Source organism: Spinacia oleracea, chromosome 3, assembly GCF_020520425.1.
Source record: "Spinacia oleracea cultivar Varoflay chromosome 3, BTI_SOV_V1, whole genome shotgun sequence".
NCBI lineage: Eukaryota > Viridiplantae > Streptophyta > Magnoliopsida > Caryophyllales > Amaranthaceae > Spinacia > Spinacia oleracea.
Genome location: NC_079489.1, coordinates 72,141,638 through 72,164,687, shown reverse-complemented (window position 1 = coordinate 72,164,687; position 23,050 = coordinate 72,141,638). Strand labels below are relative to the sequence as shown.

Sequence of the window (23,050 nt, the reverse complement as noted above, 5' to 3'; positions counted from 1 at the left end):
CCAACCGATAGAGGTCACTTGTCTGTTTCTCCAACTGGCGACTGCTGGCGAATTGCTGGTAGAAGGCGTTGATGAGGTCGGACAGGCAGTAGATGGATCCGGGTGTTATGTTCATGAGCCACTCCAGAGCTGCTCCGTCGAGGGTTCCTCCGAACGATTTGCACATGACGGGTTCGACCAGGTCGTAGGGGATGCCGATCTGCCACATTCGCTGCTTGTAGACGTTGACGTGTCTGTATGGATCGGACGTTCCGTCGTACAGAGTGGTCCAGGTAGGGAGTCGGAGCTGGTGTGGGACCGTCACCCTGGCGATCGCCTCACAGAATGGCGACGCTGCATACCCGTCGGTCGGTTCAGTTTCCACAGGTGTGGGTGCCCCTGGCACCTTGGTCATCAGCTTCAGCATCAGCGAGCATTGCTTCTTCATGTGAGTTTCCATCTTATTCAGGCGCTTGGTTACGGGGTCCGGTGTTGCTTCATCTTCTTCTCCATGTGGCTCTTCGCTGTCGGATAGATCCTCGGAGTCATCAGTCATTTCGAATATCAACTTCTTCGGTTTTGCACCTGGCTTGTAACGTGACTGATGCTTGGTACTTTTCACAGAGTCGAGCTCCTTCTGGAGGTTTTCAATGGATGCACTTTCTTGGGCCAGCTCTGCTTGGGCCTATTCGTAGGCTGCTTTCATCTCTGCGAGTGTCATCTCTTCAGTAGACATGGTGAAGGGCGATTTTGTGTGAAACCTAGTTAAAGTCCCCATAGACGGCGCCAAACTGTTTATGCCAAATTTCGTCTAGGGGCGACTTTCGGCTAGAGTCGACACTAACTAAGCGATGAACGAATAAAGCAAATAAAAGAGACACGATACAGAGAAGTGTTGACGCGAAAAACCCAAGAATAAGGTAAAAAACCGCGGATAGCTATGAGGCTATCAATCCACTAAGTACCTTTTGTGATTTCTACGAATGTTTATGCTTAATTGAAATAACTAGTACAAGGAATTCCTTTAGAATATGGATGTAAATAATGCTTGAGTATTCAGAGCTTTCGCTCACTTGTCCTTTGCTTGTCATCGTCCTCTCCCTTTTATACGCGAGTCATCTAGCTTTGTTGGTTGGGGGAATCCCTAAAAGATAGGGATTAGCCGTTGCCCATGATCTTCTCTTCACCTCAACCACTTCCGTGATCTTTTGATAGCTTCTCTGACCTTTTCTTCCCTTATGACGGCGCCGTGTACCTTGGGCTTCGGGCCTGGCTCTTAACCTATTTCTGTTTACTCCATCGTCGAACGTCGCTGGTCCTGTGTCGCCAATCTGCTGTCGCTTGTCCTTCGTCGTCCGATGTTGCGTCCGACACGTCTTCCTGACATGACATTTACCTGTGACACGACCAAACCTAGTTGACACGACATGATCAAACGTTAGAGCAGTTAAGTCGTTAGTCCAAAAAGTGGGATAACAGTTTGCCCCCAATTGTGATTTTGCGGAGCCATACAGAGCAAAAGAAACAATTCAATTTTGAAAAATAAACCGTCTACAACCGTGTAGTTCGTGGGACAAAAACTGTTCAAAATTCCAGAGCAATAAATACTAATCTACGACATGCAATAAAGTTCTTCACACAGAATTTTTCGAAAAACTTCCAGATCTGAAAACAAGAGAGAGAAAAGGAGAAAGAGGAATTCGGTTTTCGCACTGAGTTCGTCCGAATTCAGGTAAAGTTCGCTTATTTCTTTCTATTTTCCTGTAGAATTTCATAAGTAAGATGGTTAGATCTAAATCGATTGTAGCTAAAGGGAAGGGGGAGTTGGGATCTGTTCGGGTTAAGTCCCTTAACCCGATATACTCTACCGTGTTGGATCCGGCGGCGTTTGTCGAGCTTGCTGGTTTACCGCCGTCGGCGGAAGTGAAGATTCCAGATCCAGACGAAGAAGCTCTTGACTGTCCGGAGGGGTACGTAGTCATGTACGAGTATCCGTTCACAATTGGTTTGAAATTTCCTTTTACTCCGTTAGCTAGGTCCTTCATTGAAGTTTTTCATTTGAGTCCGGGTCAGTTAATGCCCCAGATCTGGCGGGTGTTCGCGGTGGTGCAAGGGTTACTGCAGACTGGCAAGTGCCCTTTGACTTGTCCGACTTGATATTTTCTTATGACCTGGCGCTGAAGGAGTGTTGTAGGTATACACTAGTCACGAAGAAGGGGAAGAAGAATTTAGGCATTGGCTTAGCTGTGAACGACAGGGGTTGGCAAAGTCGTTTTGTGTATGTGAACAAGGATTCTTTGAGAGAGAAAGGACAATTTTTGGTTGAAAGGTGGACATTATTTATAATTCTTAGCTTTTAGTTCATTTAATATTTATTTTACATAGTTTGAATTTATACTTTTAATATTTATTTAATATTTATTTTTCTAATATTATATGTCTTTTATTTATTTACTATTGTAATAATAAATTACTTTAGGAATAACGGTGCGTATAACCTAGTTAATTTTTATTATCGAGTTGACGTAAGCTCGTAAAAAAAAAAAAAAAACCGCAGTGACATCGGTGTGACGGTCTCTAGCTTGAGAAATTAGCAAAGATTAAGAATCTAACTCAAACTGAGATGAGCTAGCTAGATGATGAAATCTCAAACAAAGACCCTAAGAAAGAAAAAAAAACACAGAAAAACAAGGGTAATTCAGGCAAAGCCGCTTCTGAGTTTTAAACCCGAGCACCCTCTTCGTCCTCTCTTCTCTGTTCGTCCCCTTTTCTTCTTTCTCTCTCCTCCCCTGCATCCTAATTTGCTGCACTTCACCCTCTTCCTAATCCTTCCTTTTCTCTCTCCTATTCTTTCTTTCCCAACTTCATTAAAGGATGATTAAGCCTTTTAATTTACGCAATTATACCTGATTAATGAATCTTTATCTTTATCCTCTTCCGTAGAGTTTAATTTCTTGGTTCTGCGTTCTGCCTATATTTTTCCTGGTGAGTTGTTTTCTCTACCCCTTGCTTTCTACATTTATGGGTGTTCTTTCGTTAATTAATTAATTTATTCCTTTTTATATAATTCTTTTTGGGGGTTTTGTTTCTACCTTTTTTTTTCCTCTGTATATTTTAATGTGAGTTTTTAGGGTTTTCTTCGTAAAGTTTGCATCTTTTCCTGATAATCACTCTTGCCAATTATAAATTTTTGTTCATTGCACCTCTTGAATCCACTCTTGTTAAATAATTTATCTTTTTTGAGTTTTGATAATTGACAAGTGAATATTGAAATTTGGTTGTTCATTCATTCATTCAAATTGCACAACTTGAGACGGTTATTTTTTGTGGGTGTTTGATTAGAGATTCAGAAGTCTGCTTGTATGAAAAAGTAAGTTGAGCTGCTTAAAGGGGTTGACAACTTGACATGTTTGCCTTTTCGGTTGACCTAGACATTTTAGGTTCGTTTGTGGCTTTTCCCTCCTAGTGTGTGTTTACTAGAAGTTCGTAAGTACGAAATAAGGGTTTGCTTCTGGTTAATAATTGCTGGTTCCTGATGTAGTGAGTTGGGTTGTTTTTGTTATCCACCATTGACACTTGGGAGTTGTGTTCAAATTCAAGTAGAATCTTCGATGTGAATGAAGTTGAGTTTACTGATAGTAACGGGCTGTTGAATTTTTCTCACACTTCTGATTATCAATCATTTGTTTGATGTCGTCTTGACCAACATTAGATATGTTTAGCTGTTTAATTGGAGATTAGTGTTGTTACTTTGTTTGAGATTGGTGACTACATAGATTTCTTACTATTAGATTATAGATGAAAATGTGAATGAGTCCACCAAATTTCCGAACACTGTTTAGCTCTGCAGATAGTGTGTTGTTGGTTTTCTCTAGGAACTGCTGATATTAACTTGATATGTATAAGTTGTCAAAAGGAAGATTGTGGAAAGTGATTCTTACCTTGGATTGTAACTGGATGACTTTGGTTGTAATATGGCTTTGATGGTGTGATATGTTACTACATAGAGCTATCTATATAAGATGCTTAAAAGATGAGTAAATGCCCAATTATTAATATTTATTGTTAACTGTATTCTTAACTTGTTATGGCTAGATAATACTGAATACCATGTCAAAAATAGATTGAAGTTATATGGATTGAAACAATATCACTTGATGTGAGATTTCATGAAGGTGGCGTGGTAATTAGAGAACGATAAAGTTTTTCCCAGAAATTGATGGTTGAAGCAATGGTAAACTTCGCCTTGGCGTCTTTTGATGTTTAAAAGAGGAACTTAGGTCTTAAGTGACCAATACTAGCTCTTATCTCATACTACCAAAAGTTGTCAAATCATGAGTTTGTCTTCAAGTTGCCCTCAGTTCTAGAATTTTTGCTGATATGCTGACTAATTGTCTCCAACATTATAATAGTTCCTCTCCATGAAATAATGAGGAAGTCATTGTAGAATTCTTGGTTTCTTGGAAAGGGATTTCATGCCTAAAGCAATTATGTAGTGGAGTTTAGGATATACAGTTCTAGAGAAGCACAATTTTCTTAGACTCTTAGTTTTTTTAGTATTGTATCATGCATTTTATAAGGGTCAGATGCAGCTAGTTTAGGTTTGAAGAAGAGTCCTAGTAACACAAGTGAATATGCAATAAACGTCAGATCAAGGCAGGAGGATCTGTAACAGAAGTATGAGGGGCATCTTCCTTCGGCAGTTTATAATTGTAGTCAGTGTATACCATGATAATTCTTCTTGTTTTTGCCTGCTTATCATCTTAATAGGAACTTGTTGCAAGATAAGTCATAATTGATTATCTGAAACTGTTTTGAGGCCACGCAAGCAAATATTTCACAAAACCAGTTGCACCATGTATGTTGTTTGAATACAATTTTTTAAGAAATAATAGGCGATTAATAATAGCTTTATCAATCCTGGAAGAGTGATTATTGGTATATTTATATTTTTGGATTTGTTAGATGCTATTATAGCTTCTTGCTTTTCTCCAGTTGGTGAATGTTGTTTGATGCATGTGTTTTCTGGATATTTCTTTTATTTTTCTGTGGAAGTTTTAAATATTTATCTTGTTGTGAAACAATAACACTATTTCACTATTTGTTTTGATCTTGAAGGTTTCTCGTGTAAAGGTCCACCAGGCACCAACCTGCCTTTTGTGAAGTCGTGGTGGACTTGCTCAATAGAGAGAAAGAGCAAGAATGGGTAGCACATTTAATCCTCAGATTCTAGTAGAGAAATTAACAAAGCTCAATAATTCTCAACAGAGCATAGAGAGTATCCTTTTTGCCTAACTTGTTATGCTGTTCACCGCCTTTTCTTTTGAATATTTACTTTTTGCTCTCCGTGTTTGTTTTTGGCCTAATGAACAAGATAATTAAAAGTTGCTCCAATTTGAATTGAGCTTTGTGCACTTGTGATTTTTAGCTAGCAATAGTTTTTGGTTGAAAGCAATCTAACTCATTTTTTTGGGTTTGTTTACTCGATTTTTTTTTGGAAGTATGGTTAACTTGTATTGATCCTTATTCAGTGGGGTTTTTTCCCCTGTAAATCGCTAAGCATGTTATTCATTTTAGGATATGTGTGGAAAATGAAAAAAATATGTGTCACAACTTCATCTGGATTGTATTCTTTTATTCGGTTTTGTTCACTCTACTCGATTTTCCTCTGTCAAGTATCATTATGCATTTTGGTTTACTTTAAAACTTCAGAGAGATGTATTTGAATCTGGACTATTTTCTTTATTTTTACATGTTGCCCAAAATTCCAAGTTTTTGGCAGCTTTTATCAATACTCTCTGCAACTTTATAACAAATATATCCTGAATTGATTGCATGGTAAATCGTGTTGGCCACTCTTTCTGGTTTGACTTTCTTATACGAAATTTGTCATCCTTGACATATAAAAGCTCTTTCGCATTGGTGTATTTTTCACATGAATAAAGCAAAACTAGTGGTTGAGACATGGGACCGACAATATCATAGCTCCCCGCGTGAGCAAAGGCTGGCCTTTTTATATCTTGCGAATGATATCTTGCAGAATAGTCGGAGGAAGGGTGCCGAGTTTGTTGCTGAATTTTGGAGAGTCCTCCCCGAAGCACTTCGCGATGTTATACGCAATGGGGATGATTTTGGGAAAAATGCAGCTCGTAGACTGGTGAGTCTCTCTGTAACTTGTAAGTGACATCTAATATTAGATCTCCTCACTATTCAGGTTACTGCTTTATTCCATCTGTCACTACCTTTTGATGGATATTCACCTGGGGTATGATTGAAAAGCTCAGAAATGCTAAGAATGTGGCATTTTGTGCATGTAAAATGTTTTGGATACTGCAAGGCAAAAAAAAAAAAAAACACATAGGATGCCCCAGAACAACTAGCGGGAGACAGGAATACTTGGAACACATGGTTATTTTGTGCAGAAGAGATTCGAGGCCAAACAAGCTGAAAGGAGAAGAGAAAAACAGAAGAAGCATCAAATTCATATTTGATACTTAGTAGAAACCTACCTAACCTGCTGAACCATATGGCCTTGACTGTCTGTCTGCCATACCTCCGCCAGACTGCCATCATACAGTACTAAGACCCCCGTGGTTCTAAACAAATTTGTAGGGCTGTGATGGAAAACCCTAGAAATTAAAGTTATTCATCGATTGTGAGAAAGTAGATAGAGATTATAGAAATTAATGTTTTAGAGAGACATTTGGTAAAAGCTGATAAGGTTTAGGGTTCTAGTCTTCTAGTTTTTATTGACGACTAGTGATGTGGGATTAAGGTTTGGAACTTTTACTTTTCCTGGGGTTCATAGATGAATGATGGTAACTTAGTTTAAAAAGGCGCAAGGCGCACTAAGGCGCACAAGTGTCATGGAGCCTAGGCGCAAGGCGCAAGGCTCAGGCGTGCGCCTTTTGGATACAAGGCGCACATAATGTTCTAATAAACCTTAAAATTCGGTATAGAAAAAAATTAACACAATTTATACTCAAAACAACGTATTTCTATTGGAGTGCCATATTTTCTTGCCGGTTCATAAGCATTGCGTGATCCCGTCGATGGAGTGCCAAAATTAGAACCTTCTATGGTAATTATAAGCTGGAATTCTGGAAATATGAAAATTAACTCATATTATGCTACTTCCACTACCCAAAAAGCTAAGGTTGTAGAGATATGACTGTTGATAGGTCACATGGGGTGTGTTTATATCATTAAAAAAGAAAAAAAAATGTAAATAAAAGATCCACGTCATCTTATTGCGCCTGAAGACTGAAGGCAGCGCCTTGCACAAAGGCACACGAAGGCGCGCGCCTGGTTGACATCAGTGAGCCTGGAGAGCGCAAGGCGCTGAAGGCTGCTTTTTTAAACTAAGGATGGTAATAGGAATGTGCTAGAGTTTTAGGAGGCTGTCCTTCACTCTTCCTAATTGAGTGCATTGTTACAAGTTATTGGTGTTAGGTGCTGGAAACATGTAAGACATTTTTATTTTTTATTTTTTTTCATGCATTTGCTTAAGATGGTAGAGGCTAGGAATGGCTATAAAAAAACATCTGGATTTCACCATGTTCTTAATATGAACTGAATTTTTTTGGTCTGCTTTAAGGAGCTCATAATGCGTAGAAGGATAAAAGTTTATTAAGAGATCTTGTTAAAGGGGTGCTTTGTGTTTTTGTTGCCTAAAAAAGACTGTCTCTTGAAATGAATTTGGACTTGGCTAGAGTTCTAACCTTATGTCAGGAACTATGAGAGTATGAGGTAAGGGACAATTCATGTAGTCAGATTCTATTGGGAAATGGAGTTAAATAGAAACAAATAGGCTGGATGAGGTGACTTTTGAAAATTCTTATGACACATTGTGCTAGGTGATCCCTGTAAACCATGTTGCCTGAGAATTTCTAGTATTGTAGATAGAGAACCGGACTGACGGCTGGTAAGATGAAGCCGTGAGGATGATGCACCAAATTGTAATATGAGCATTAGGCATTTTTTTGTAAATGACGGGGTTGATGAAAGTAAGTGGGAATGGTTGTTGAAAGTTTTGCATGTTGTATGATGTGGGCCACTAATACCGTACATGTTGTTAGAAGTAGAATGTGGGCGTGAAAATGAAAGGGTTATTTGTGATATTAGTAAACAAAGGAAATTTTGGTTTCTCCAATGTTGCTATGTTGAGACTTTAGTGTATCTTTTTCCCAGCAACTTAAAGAGCTCCTGCTTTTGATATTAGAAACCTAAAGAAATATCATTTCCTTGGATGTTGTTATGCTCAGATTTCCGAGTATGTTGTTTTTCCAACAACCTAATGATCTCTAACTTTTGGCTGTGCTTATATGTCTATACAGATTAATATATGGGATGAAAGAAAGGTTTTCGGCTCAAGGGGGCACATTCTGAAGGAAGAGTTTGTGGCCAGGCAACCAGAAAACATTGTTAATAAAAGTGGGAAGCAACTCAGCATCAAATTTGTGAGGAATCTTACTTGCTGATTAATTAATTTGTATTGTTTCTTCTGCATAGTGACGTGTTTACTAACACAAGTTTTCTCATTTATGGACAGAGACAATCAATTGGAATTATGTTTGATAAGATAATTTCAGATTATGAAACTATTTACGGGGGTCAATTGGATGAAGATGCTTTACTGAGTAGATGTACAAATACCGTTAGCTGTTTGGAGAAACTAATAAAGGATAATAGCAGCGGGATAAGTTCGGGTAAGTTTCTTACATTTGCTTCCTCCCATTGGCCTTTTCTCATCCTTATCGTATGGTCTAGAGCTTTATTGGAATGTCTTTATCCAGATTTAATTTCATTATGATTCTGTCTTCTCTATGTTATGTGTAGATAGATGTAAACCATAAATAAATGGAGGATTATCTTGCATTTATGTTGTTACCCAGGGGCTAAGGATGCGTTTTTAAACTTTACTTCAGCATTTAAGTAATCATGCTAGTTTGATTCTTGAGCACCTGAACTCTGTAGTAAATACAGATGTGATGGCTCTCAGCTGTGCGTGATGGCCTGTCATCTCTTGATCTTTACAGTTAAATTTTGTTTAGTAAATGTATTTTATTTCCCAGTAGTCCTCTCTGTAGGTTTAAGTTCAAAGCCTAGAGTTATATATGGAGTTTGTTGAAAAGTAGTGGTCTGGTGATTCAGGAAGTTTTGAAGATGGTCTGAGTCTTCTCATTACAATTTGATGATAGAGGTATGCTGCATATGAGAGTCCAAGAAATTTGGGTGAAGATGAAGTTGTGGTGGGACGCATCACATATGTGTAATATAAGGGATTTGGATTACATAAAGCTTTCCTGCATATATAAAGCCGTAGCATATTGACAGAAAGAAATGGTGATTCAAAATGGTAATAAAAATGTGCTTGTAGCCTTGTACTACTGCTGATTGGTAAATAACTGACAAAGAGGGAATTTTCGTTCTTGAGAAGTTCTGTAGTTGATTCCATAATCTATGCATCAATGCATGCATGCTGGAACATTAGTGAGGACTGAGGAATAACTGAGCAAAGATGGGAGAGAATTTAATATGGCGGTATGGCCGTCCAAAAGTACAATTAAAACTGTATTTGAATTGTACAATACTTGATTTGTACGAGTAGCAACTTCCTGGAATTCAATGCATGCAACAAACTATGTTCCCTTTAAAATCTATTTTTCATATTTTTAAAGCATATCCAACTTTTTAGGAGACAGAGGTTTCCTGCAATCAAGTGGTTGATTGGTAATGAGGATACAAGGGCCAAGATATTGGCAGTGTATTCAGAAGATGTATTTAATTAACCAGTTAGTGTAACTGGGACTTGTCTTTACATATTATTTGACCCAATATCCCATTTTACCCTTTTTAGGTATGTCATGTCATTTAACCTATAGGCTAAGGCTATACGGCATATGGTTTGGACCAAGATTTGGCTTTGTCAATGTTGAGTATCATTATTCTTGTGACCCTAATTACCTTCGTAACTTTTTAGAATCAACAAAGTCAGGAAAAGTAAGCAAGTAGAAAGAAAGTATTTGCCATAAGCTTCTGTAGCATTCGGCCACATAAACAAATATATAAGGGTCTTTTTTTTTTCACAAGGAAAACACTTGTTCGACCTTCTTTTGGAGAGAATGAAAGATGATGCATATGCCTCATATACTACAATATCCTCATATACTACAATATTTTCCTTATTTTTGGATAATGACTTGTATACATGCCAGTCATGTAGTTTGTTTCCATATATGCTTTATAATACTTTGGTAAACAGGTAATTTCAGCGGATCTGGATTTGCTGAGGAATTTCAAGGACAGCATGCTGCATTGAGGGAATGCATTGAGCAGCTGACAACACTTGAAGCTTCAAGGGCGAGTCTTGTATCGCATTTGCGAGATGCTCTTCAAGAGCAGGTAGCTTTGTATTCTAAGAATTTTGCTTGTAACGTACAAAGATTTTTTGTTAACTGCCACTTTGGAGTTAAAACGGCCCAAAATGCTCGACTTGGTTTAAGGTGGTTATTGGTGGTAAATTCTTCAAAAAATTACTTTTGTGTGAAGTGGTTTCCTCAAGTAAACCACATATCTATTAGCCTAATAGGTGGCTTTTCCTTTTGGTATTATGGGGTGGGTGAATGGGATTTTTCTTGCAAGTACCAAGTTTTATTGGGTTTTCTCTTCTACAAACGCGCTGAATCATGCATGTTTGTTTTGCAGGAACTAAAACTGGATCAAGTGCGTAGACAACTCCAAGTAAGTCTTGCTCCGTCATAAATTACAGTTCACTTGATGAGTCAAATACAGTATCTTGATACACTTGTTAGTTTCTCTTTCCATATAATGATTGTTGGTTGTTAATAGTTACATGTTGCGTAACTATAACTTAGTCTTACCCTTGTATCCCATAATTTCTCTTCCATATAATAATTGTTAGCTCTTATGGAGTGTTTTAGTCGTATTCAATGGTTATTCTTAGGCTTACCCTTCCATCCCCATAAGGTGCTTAGTTTTTAGCTTTACTCTACAAAAGGAAATAAAAGGGAAAAAACTGGATGTTATTTCATGATGTTTCTTAGTCATGGGGTGTCCATATGATTTGACAAATTTAAAGTAATGTCGTGGTATTTACATTTTGGAATTACCTGTTGGAGTTGATTCATATTTCATTCAGTTGAAAGTAACTTAATATGTTTGATCATTGACTGCTTTTTATGGCATCCATCCAGGCTGCTCAGTTGCAATCAGATCAAGTTGCTAATGTTAGTCAACAGTTTGTTAGTCCGGACAGCAACATAGTGGTAATGGAAGAACGAGTTGTGAAAGATGATCATGGTTCCTTAGCGCCACCTGGGTTCACTTCCGGGGACAGGCAAGCAAACCCTGTTGTATACACAAGACAAGTCCCTGTAAGTGATAAGTCTGCTGCAGCTGCTGAGGATGATTCCCGGAAATCTGCAGCTGCTGCAGTAGCAGCTAAGCTTACTGCTTCTACTGCTTCAGCTGAGATGCTGAGTCACGTCCTTACATCATTGGTATCAGGTGTTGCCTTTGGTAATTCTACAGATAATGATCCCCACCATTCTGATAAGAGACCTAAACTTGAGAATGAGGCATCTTCCTATGCTTCAGCACCACCCCCTCTGCCACCTCAGAATCAGCAACCACCATCACCTTTGACACCTTTCCCGCATCCCGAGTCCCTCCAACAGAATCAGAATCAGAATGCTAATAATTCTACCCCAACAAATCAGCAGTCAGCAGGTGGTGAACAGCCGCCCCTGCCATCTTCCTCCCCTCCACCTCTCCCACCTTTGCCACCGATGCCGCTATATCCAATGCCACCTCAGTTTATTCAGACAGCTGGATCAATGTCGAACGTGGCTTACAGTTATGGGGCAACCCTACAGCCACCTCCTTTGTCTGGATACCCTTCTGTCACAGGTATGTCTCCTTATGCAGCTCCTCCGGTCAACAACCCATATCAACCTTTTCCAGGATCTGAAAGCGGATTCTATAGTCCTTCATCGTCTGTTCCTATGGCTCCAATTTCTCGTCAGCAGACTTTGTAGTTCCGAAATTTGTTGGATTTAGAGGGGATGGAAGATTTAAATAGGGTTTGTTCCTTTGGAGGAACCCTTTGGCTCAATTTGTAACATTTGAGGTTATACAGTGCATAGTTAGAATTTGCACATAGCAGCACCTTTAACTATTTGTAATTTGTAGCTTCTTACTAGTTCATTTTTTTTCACAGATTTGGAGAGTTAAACATGTTGTTTTGATTGTATTTGCCCTGTTGTTTGTTCGATCATTTACCTTTGATGGTAAGTTTATTAGTACTATTTTTTGTTAGGGAAAAGAAGGGGTTATTATCAGATGACAATAAGAAATGACTTTTATGTGTAGACTCTCCCTTAAATTTAATATGGTATCGCCGTATTTTAATACTTACACTTTCTATTTTTGGTGTGTTTTTTCTCTTATTTTTTTAACCTCGTGGTTTCCACTTCTAGTTATATTGATCTTCTTACAATAAATGTTCTTTTTTTCATGAAATATCCCGTAATTTTCACAATAATCATGAAATGCTCTTCGAATTTCCAAAATTCACCAAATATATGGTTTAATTAGGCGGTTAATGGTTAGGTTAATTAGGAGTTGATAATGTCAATAAGAGTATTTGGTGAATTTTATTGAATATTAGGGATATGTGGTGAATTTTGGAAACTCGAGGGTATTTGGTGAATTTTGTTAAAATTGAGGGGTATTATATGAAAATCGATAATTAATTGGAAAAATTCTAAAAATACAACCTGTAAACAATCTGTTTGAAAAGAGCTGACTTTTCGTTTAACTAAGAATAATACCTTTTGGACCTATCTTATTTTAAAGGGCTATCTTCTAAAATGACTTGCTATAATAAGTAATAAATTACAATATTCTTTTATTCTTGTTAATTTTATAAATAAAAGTTATTTAATTTGTCCGGTGGATTTTTATATTACCTATTGTAGCAAATCATTGTTGAGAAGAGCCTTTTAAAAGAAGATATGTCTAACTTTGTGTTATTCTTAGTTAAACAAAAAGTCAATCATTTTTAAGCAGACCGCTGAAAGGTTGTATTTTTAGAATCAATTTTTTCTAAATAATCAACCCATTATCCCACTTGTAATTAATTTATTAATTAATTCAACTCAAACTCCTAAAACTATGTGTCGGTCAAAATACAATACATATTCCATTCTTTTCAAAATACTTACAACAATTTGATTGACACACTTAACAATGCATTAACTTGACCATATATATATTGAATTATATAGGGTTTTAAAAATTAGCAAATTTCTATAATCAATGCTTATTTAAAATTCCAAAGGAATCTACATCAAAGACCATTACTACTAATTACGTAGTACTCCGTAATTGTTAAACGATTTAATGCTCCTTAATTCCTTAATCAATCAATTTTATATTTTAGTTTTAATGGGATGTACATTTTTTTTTCTTTTTTTTTCTACTACGAGGACTTCCCACCGCTTTCGGTGAGTGGAATAATATCCCGCGGGAGTTTGCATGGGTACCTCGTTGGGCAGCATCCCTCCCAGTTGAGATTTTTTCCATTCCCAAAGCTCAAACCCGAGACCTTGGTTAAGGAGAAATAGGCCCTTAACCACTCATGCTAAACTCAATTGATGCATTTATTATCATTGTGCAATGGGATGTACCTATTGAGTGCATTTATTATCTTTGTGCATTGTTGTTTAATACTCCGTGTTTTACTCATACGATAAAATGCAACAACACAATTTCAAGGAAGGTGATCTTTTCACAAGTCTACGTTTATAAACATGCATATACACTACTGTAAAAACTTTACTTATCTATGTTTTTGTAAGCATCGTCCGGAGAATAAAATCGAAAAAATCTACTATGATTGAATGAATTATTGATTAATTTACAGAGAGATCTCGGAATAAATTATAAAATGAAAAATGGAATTATTGGAAATTTTCTACACTAATTACGGAAAATTCCATAGTTTTGGTTGGGAGTAATTATGGCAAATTACATAGTTTTGGTTGGGAGTCATTATGGAAAATTACATAGTTCCGTGGGTAGTAGAACTTCAATGAGTTCAACTGATCATTCAGTTTTTTTATATATATTTATTTTTTAACAAATGTGGAGGCATTCTCTTTTTCCTACGTTATTCATAACTTGTAATATGGAATTAATGTGGCTATTTAATAAAATACAAAGATCTTATTTTTGTATTGAAAATTTAAGATAATATCTAGACTAATTAATGCTTATATGCAGCCCTTAAGGCTTTCTATATCATTTGCCAATTATATATTAGTAAAAACTATTATATATATTGATAATTGAAAAATATAGCTTAACACAAATCTAACAATATATATATATATATATATATATATATATATATATATATATATATATATATATATATATATATATATATATATATATATAGAGAGAGGAAGGCTCATGTGAGAACACCCCCTCTATGTGAGAACACTATCTTATGTGAGAACATATCTTGGCCTTTGAATCATTTCTAATCTAACATCTGAAATCAAGGGATTCCTAAGGGCATTTTTGTAAATTTGTTCAAGATATACCTAACCAACCTCCTTTCCTTTTCACGCTTATTTCTTTCTCTCTCTAACCTATGTTTTCTCCCTCTGCTTTCTCTCCTCTCTCTCTCCTCTACTGCCGCCATCACCAGGACCTCAATCAAGGTCGAATTGATCTCAAATTCGCTTCAGAAATCAATTATATTCTCGAATACATTCATCTAATTGCTTATTTAAAGGTATTTTATCAATTTTTGTTCAATTTCGCGATTCTGATTTGTGTATTTTGCGTGATAATTTTTCGATATTTGACCTAGTTTTGATTATCGAATTCAATTTATCATTATCGAATTGCAATTATGGAATTTCTTATTATCGATTTGCTGAATTTCGTGAGCTGCTTTTTTATTTCGAATTTCACGAGCTGTTTTTTTATTACCGAATTGTTCACTATGTTATTGATTTGTTTTGTTTTTGATTTTTTGATTTGTTTTTATTTTGTTTTTTTGATTTGGATTTGTTATTGTTTTGAGATTTTTTATTATCGAATTGTTCTGCTCAATTTTTTTTAAAATTTATGTGTTAAAATTCGGATTCAATCATGTGTATGTTTCATGCTTTTTGATTTACAGATCAATATTCTTCTGTTTGAGCAATGACATGGAAAGTTCATCACAATCCAACCTCATCATTGAAGGAATTCAGTGAGTTTTCTTATAATGTGTCAGATGTTTAGCGTTCTAAATAATCGCTTTAAATGTTCTGAGTAAAAGTCATTTTTGTTCTGCATAGTTTTTTCTAGTGTTCTGTATAGTTGTTTCTACTTTTCTGAGAAATTATTTTTGATGTTCTGAATTATTGCATTACATGTTCTGAACAATTGTTTTAAATGTTCTGAGTAATAGTCATTTTTGTTTTGAATAGTTTCTTCTAGTGTTCTGTATAGTTGATTTTAATTCCGGTGACATTGTTTTTGATGTTCTGAATTATTGCTTTACATTGTTTTTTATGTTCTGATATATTGCTTTTTAGAACATTTGGCCATGTAGCTGCTCTTTTAGGACCCGAGACCCTACAGGCTACGTGTTCTCTAACTTGGTGGTTGTCACACCACTAGTGAGTGTAGTCACACCATTTGGCAAGCAAGGAATTACAAACAGTAGATGGTGGCACATAGATTATGTAAACTAGCTATATATATAATGACATACTTCTACTGAAGAGTTTATGAACCCATTTAAGTATGGGGAGAATCTCCTCAAGGCCTACTTGTGCTTGGTTTCAGTTGCTCTACTATAAAATACAGATAGAAGGGGGTAATTCGACTTGTGGATGAGCTAATGGTGGTGCAGCATCCAACCAAATACATGAAACTTTGCCTCAGTGGTCCTACTCAATTACTGAAACCATGAATTGGAAGTTTAGTATCTGGAGGGGTCATTAGGGATAACATTAAGCTGTGGATGCAACGGCCTTAATTAGTCTCTTATATCAGCCTCCTTTGTTTTTTTTCTTCATGCTCTATGTGACTCTGTTTATAATGTACTAGGCTGTTGGACTTTGACATCTTGTAGCCAGCTCCAACAAGTGTATGTTTTTTTGGACAGGGAATATACTATTGACATGCTACTAGTGTTGTTGATGGTCAGTTGGAGTGTTTTTAGCAAGCAGACATTGAGTTGTGAAGACCGGACTACTTAATGAAGTTGGTGGAGTGTAGTTTAGTTTTGTAGATTATGGTTTAAGTTGACCGTTGACTACTGTTCTAATTTTCGTTACAGTAATATATTTATCCGATCCCCATTGTGTATGTTCTAATTATCGTTGTGTATGTTCTAATTATTGGTGCATATGTTTCTTTATTATTCTATAATCCAAGTTGTTGTTGCATTTTTCTATTTTCTATAGATAGTACTACATGCATTTTTTTTTCTTGAATACTTTGTTAAAACCTATTAGCTCAAATGGTAGAGCGGTGTGCCATTGCACATGGATGTAGGTTCAAATCCTACATAGGTTATTGAGAACACACAACTTAGCTCCAATGTATTTATAGGGATGGGTTTTACAAGAGAAATACCCTCCATCACAAGCTGAGCTAAGTGTCTTAAACACCCACCCATGACTCGAGAATGTCAGTCGTGTCCTTAAAGCTTACTAGTGCAGCTCTACCAGCTCGAGAATACTTTTTAGTTGTTCGGGATAGGGCCTCAGATGTTGGTAAACAAGGCTCACAATCAAACAAATTTCTCATTTCACCTGTGAGTAAAGCCAGCAACAAAGACACCCCTGCAGTGGTTTTAAGTCCATTGAATCCTCAGTTATCACCTCATTGGTATACATCGACACCAACTCGTGATAATTTGTTGTCAACTGCTATGCATAAAGGTCCAGAGTAGTTACCAGCTTTCTTATCATACTCCTCTAATGAGGAATTATGTTGGTCATACATCTTGGCTATCTCAGTCATGCTTCCCTGCTCCCTAGCTAGTTTCTCCACAAACTGTTGCCTTCAGTTCAAGTGTTAGATTTCATGTTTTACAAACTAAGGCTAATGTTCTAAAAATTTATGCATATGTTCTAAAGTAAGTAAACAAATTCAAAAGTAAACAAAAGTGATTCAAAATCAAAGAATCATCAAATAGGAGAATAAATTAATATTATAAATGGAATGGAAAGAGTTGCCTATGTAGGATTCGAACCTACATCATTGTGCAGCCGCACAAAGCTCTACCAATTGAGCTAATAGGCATTGTACCAAAACACCAAGCATTGACGACCATTACTTGCAACAACACCACACAGACAAAACTTCTAGCAACAACCAAACAAAGCAGAACCGCTGCCCACCCTAGACTTACCTGCGACAACCCTCCCTGCAAAACAAATAGCCTACACCAGCAACTATCAACCACTTAGACCAAACCCAATCTTTGCAACAACCATACTAGCCCATAATGTTGCACATGAAAACACAACATAGCTAACCTGGCCAAAATTGTCATAAAAACGGGCAAAAAATCAGACCCAAAGCAGATTCAGGAACATATTAGATACAAGAAGAGAATATTGGAACATATCCTTCTAGTTTCAGAACATCTTCTTATGAAATTTAAAACATAAATATCCATAAATAATGCAGATAATGTTCTAACAATTAAATTTATATGTTCTAACAAGTTGATCAATATGTTCTAATAGTTAAGGAACATGTTCTGCATTAACAAAGTATATGTTCTGAGTTACTTATCTTTTGTTCTGAAGTAATTAAAGTTATGTTCTGAACTCATTTAATATAGGTTCCAAGGACCAATACCATGTGTTCTATACATTTCATCTAATTGTTCTAATAATTAAACCTACACGTTCTAACCAGCTAAAGTATATATTCTAACAATTAAACTTATATGTTCTAACAAGTTGAGCAATATGTTATAACTAGTTAAGGGACATGTTATGCATTAACAAAGTACATGTTCTGATGTTGAACATCCATTACACTCCTCTGGGAACATTAGCATAAAAAATAAAAAAAACAGACCATTGCACTTTCCCTGCAAGATTTTTGTACCTTTCTAAACAAATACACTTATTTTTCTTTCCGAATTGGTTACTAACATGAGTCATAAATGGATAATGGTCTTATGAACCTGGTTTTGTTATCCAAATGGAAAGTCCAGGTGGTTCTGCTGGTCATCATGCAATGAACTCACTCACTCAAACTCATAGTTTAAAGGAAAGATTGTAATTTGTATTGATAAATGCTTAAAGCTTGTAAACATGTATTGCTTGAGAACGTTCAAGAGGTTCTCTACTCTCCCACTTTCACCTAATACAATCAACATGCCTGCATACTCACTTCCCTCCCCTCTTAATTACAAATCGCTTACAAAAGACAAACAACATAAAGGAAGACAGAAAAAAGACAATAGGCTTAATGTTCGTTAATGGCTTCTCTCGCCTTTCTTTGGATTGTTACCACTGTACATTACTCTTACATGTTCTAAGCAGTTAAGCTATATGTTCTAACACAGTGAGAGATGATGTTTCATTGTTATTTAGTTTACTTTTGGAGAGATTTTGTTTACTATTTGAGAGATTTAATAGACTTTTGGACTAACTGCTAGCCAAACCTGAAGCTCAATTGCACAGACTGCAGTAGCTAACAACCATAACCAAAGCTCAACACAACAGGTAATTCCGCTAAATCAATCGCAACCAAAATTTAGTTATGTTTTTAATATGGATATTATATTAAAAAATAACATATGTTATATGTTCTAACCAACGAAACTATATGTTCTAACTAGTGAACCAACATGTTTTAAAAACATAAGCTATATGTTCTAACAATTGAATTCATATGTTCCAAACTTTCAACTAGTAAAGCTATATACTCTGTACTTTATTTCCATATGTTCTAATCAGTTAAGCTACATGTTCTAATCAGTTCAGCTATATGTTCTAACAAAAAATATAACCACTGATAATAACAAATTAATTAGAAGCATTCCGAAAATAATTACAAAAAATTCGAAAATTAATAAATAAATTTCGCTAAAATTAAAGCATCGAATACTTACTCTTGTGGATTTTCTGGATTGTTTGCTAGTTTGTGGTGGTTCTTTTTGCTGTAAATCAAAATTTAACAAAGATAACTTCAATTAATGTATAAAAACAAAGAAAGAAGTTCAAAATTAGGTTAAAAATTTGTGAATTTTGCTTACCTTCATGTTTTTCTGCTCCAGCCATCTTCAATTGAACAAATTAGGTTAAAATTAGGGGAACTTGAAGAAAGAGAGAAGAAATATAGAACAATTGAGCTCGAAATACCTTAAATCAACAATACACCGGCGATGAAGGAGGTTGATACCGTTCTTGGAGCTTCGAATATGGTTTTGTCGAGAGGAGAGAGAAAATTTCGTGAGAGAACAGAGAGTCGCGAGAGAGAGAAAGTGAAGAGGGAGGTATTAGAAAGAGAAAGTGGATGGGGTTTAATGAAAGAAACGTGGTTTTTAATGGGGAAGGTGGATGGTTGTTTCATCATTTAATCCTAGCCATCAGATTGAATCTAATCCTACGGATTAGATTCATTCTCATATATACTAGTATACTCACATAGGGACCTATTTTCACCGGATCCCTCCCCTATATATATATATATATATATATATATATAGAATCAGGATCTGGTGAGAACCACTCCTTAAGATGAGAACCGAGAACTAATCTCAGCCCCCAGATCAAACAAATCTACGGCCTATATGTAACCCGACCAAATTAAAACACTAAGGGTAAATTGGTACTTTCAATCGTGTTGAATGACCTCCACCCTTAGCATCGATTTTCTTAATTCTTTCTCTCTCTTCCTTCGATTTTCTTCCTCTTCCTGCAAATTATCGTCATTTTCCCTCCCCTCTCGTTTTCTTCGCCTCTTATGCCAATCTTTGAAGATCCAATTTGTTCATCATTCTCGCAAAAATCGGTGGTATTGTAAGTTAATTTTGTGTATTTGGTTCAGTTACATTTCCGATTGAAATTGATGTATTTGATTTAATTTTTCGATTTGATTTTGCTCGAATTTGGGGGTTTGATTTTGTTGAATTAGGTTCATCATGGGAATTCATATGATTTCTTTGACTTAGCAGCTCGGTAAATTAATAGTTCCATTGAATTGAGTTTATTTGATTCAATCTTTCGACTTAGGGTTTTGCTTTTGATTTTTTTGATTTTCTGGAATTAGCTAGGTCTTTTACTCTAATCAGTTCGATTCTGCTATATTGTTCGACTTATGATATCTTCTTATAGATTATAGTTTCAGTTTGCTGTGTTAATAAAAGCTAGCAGCTAGAAAATTGGTAGTTACAGACTTACTGTTGATAAGCTATCAAATTGGATTAGAAACATATTATAGTAGAAGCCATTGCACCAGCTAAAAAGGTAAAAGGGCATTAACGGACAAGTTCATCTTAATTCAAATAACTAGCTTTGAGCAAGGGATAAACTAGACAAAAACATTGCACGTAGATGAAATTATTTTGAGCTAGTTGGTTAGCATATTTGGCTATATATTGTTTGGTTTGTTGGAGTAAGTTGTATGTTTTGATCGGGTCGGTGTGGATTATCAAGTATATCTTATTTGGTGGGAAGTAGGTCAGTAGTTTGATCACCCAGCCGAATTGCAAATGCTAACTAAGGAGTCAATTATACACAGAGGATTAATCTAAGTTAACATGTGCTTACTACTGGGTTGTTGTTCTTGCTACTTGGCTGATCTGTCGTTCTACTAGCTTGTGCTGGTTGTTTTGGTATAGTCTTAAAAATTCATTTCAGGTTCTGTTCTTTGTTTGGATTCAATCTTGCTTATGTTGGTCATCTCAGTTCAGTAGTGACATGTGGGGTAGGTTTTTGATATCGGCTCAATGATAACCAAATTTTCCTTCATAAAGTCTCTAGCTCAATCTCAGTTGGTCATCATTGAGCTGTCGTGCAAAATATGTTGGTCATCTCAGTTCTGTTTAACTGTGTCTTACTTCTGCTAGAGACATGGCGGGGGGAGTATGTACTTGGCTGCATCAACTCCTCCTAATGAATCTGGTAATCATTCTCATCATAGTACCTCCTATCCTACTGTCACGCTGCAGCTTTTGGAAGCAAAACAAGGTTCCACAAGTAAGTTGTTATAAATAATTCATTATATTAGAACTTGAATGTCAGAGAGGTTTACTGATGGAATGAATTTGATAGATTTTCCCTCAATTTTCTGTAGTGACCCGAAGCAATCCGCAACTCGGCAAGCCTGCCACAACTCCAGGAAACAGAACTGAACAAAGCAAAAAAGAGCCAACAAGTCAGCAAAAGTCAACTTTTGGCAAATAATAAGCTGATTTTCTTGGGTTCGGTTCTAATTTTTTGTATGCTGGTTTGTGTTATGTTATTGGTGTTGCAAATGCGCTACTTCTATATGTTATCCTAAAGTTGACATTCGTTGACTATTTTTTATCTAGGTAATAAGAGTAATTGGGCCTTTGCTTTTATTTATTCTATTTAAAAATACTAGCCTACTAGCTCAATTGGTAGAGCATTGTGCAAATGCACAAAGATGTGGGTTCGAATCCCCCGTAGGTTTATCTTTACTTTTTTGTATGTTTTATTTACTTTTTGTTTGAAAACCTTTACTTTGACTAAGAGTTTATATGCATGTTTATTGCATCAGACCATTTGATTGTTCATACGCTTCGATGTTTTCTGATATACTTTTGAGTATTATTAGTTTACTTTTGAGTATTATTAGTTTATTTTTTAGTGTGTCTTATTTTCTTTTCGGATATTTCTGACAACTAATGTAACAAAAGTCACACTTTTTCTTAATTCTTTGCTACCACATAGTCATGAGGCACTGCTGCAGCAGTAGCCCTATAGCTGAAGTGAAGCTTCTTTTCCTGTAGTACAGAAATCCTTCCGCCCAGTTTTCTATTAGATTTTTTATTTACTTTCAAGTTATTTTCATTTACTTTTCAGATGTTACTTTGGGTTGGCACAAGGCATAGCCAAAGGAGGCTTACCGTCTGCTGGGATTGCAGTTTACAAGGCCTGTAATTTAGATTATTGTGCTGGTTCCACTATATTAAAGGCTATTGATGATGCTGTCAAAGATGGTGTCGAGATAATATCAATATCACTTGGCATGGATATAATCCTACAAGCTGATTTTTTGAGTGATCCAATAGCCATTGCAGCATTTCATGCTAATCAAATGGGGGTTATGGTGGTATGCTTAGCAAACAGATTAACAATCTTTACTTTTAAGATTTTCTTATTTACTTTTGAGTTTCTTTAATTTACTTTTGAGTTTATTATCTACTTTTGAGTCTCTTTACGCATGTAAATCACCAACCTATGTAGGATTTGAACCTACATCCATGTGTCATAGCACATTTCTCTCCCATTTGAGCTAATAGGTTACGATTTAATGTTTAAGGAAAATATAACAATCCAAGTTCCATTATTATTCAGTTCACTTTTAGAGAGATTCAGTTTACTTTTAGAGAGATTCGGTTTACTCTTGACAATAATTGTACCTTGATGACCTATGGAATTGAACTACACATAAAGAAAAATATCAAAACTCGAATAGCATGCATAAATAAGATTCAGAAGTACCTTAAACAGCAAGAAAACGGTAACTATCAAATAATTAATGAATCAGATTATATTACGAATAAATTGATTAAAGCAGGAATAATATTGGAATCTAGAAAGCAAGCAACATTCCATGTATAACAACTAGTGCAAGTGACTGAAAATCCTACATTTTATAAGTGTCAAACTTAAAATCTTAAGTACAACAGGGGTAAGCAGAGGTAATTACTTGCTGAGAAGCTCTTGTTCACTAGAGAATGGAGACCACTGGATAATAGTATCTAAATTGATATGCCAAATCATCAAGGGAACTGCGCAACATCTTTGTCCCAACTTGCCCT

At 36.0% G+C, this 23,050-nt stretch overlaps 1 protein-coding gene and 1 long non-coding RNA gene across 3 annotated transcripts; both read left to right on the top strand.

The window, feature by feature from the left end:
- The first annotated feature begins 2,638 nt into the window (after positions 1 to 2,638).
- Positions 2,639 to 12,371, top strand: LOC110799706 (actin cytoskeleton-regulatory complex protein PAN1). The gene is made up of 8 exons (XM_022004980.2): positions 2,639 to 2,964; positions 5,098 to 5,257; positions 5,889 to 6,136; positions 8,316 to 8,438; positions 8,531 to 8,687; positions 10,244 to 10,383; positions 10,687 to 10,722; positions 11,196 to 12,371. Exons 2-8 carry the CDS (start codon positions 5,182 to 5,184, stop codon positions 12,036 to 12,038), a joined length of 1,623 nt encoding a protein of 540 aa, XP_021860672.1. The 5' UTR covers positions 2,639 to 2,964; positions 5,098 to 5,181; the 3' UTR covers positions 12,039 to 12,371.
- Positions 12,372 to 19,894: 7,523 nt separating this feature from the next.
- Positions 19,895 to 21,626, top strand: LOC130469107 (uncharacterized). 2 transcript variants are annotated; one of them, XR_008929482.1, is made up of 3 exons: positions 19,901 to 20,060; positions 21,110 to 21,239; positions 21,337 to 21,626. It is a non-coding gene; the product is annotated as an uncharacterized lncRNA (long non-coding RNA). The 2 variants fall into 2 exon arrangements; XR_008929481.1 differs by having other exon boundaries at positions 19,895 to 21,239.
- The last annotated feature ends 1,424 nt before the right edge of the window (positions 21,627 to 23,050 follow it).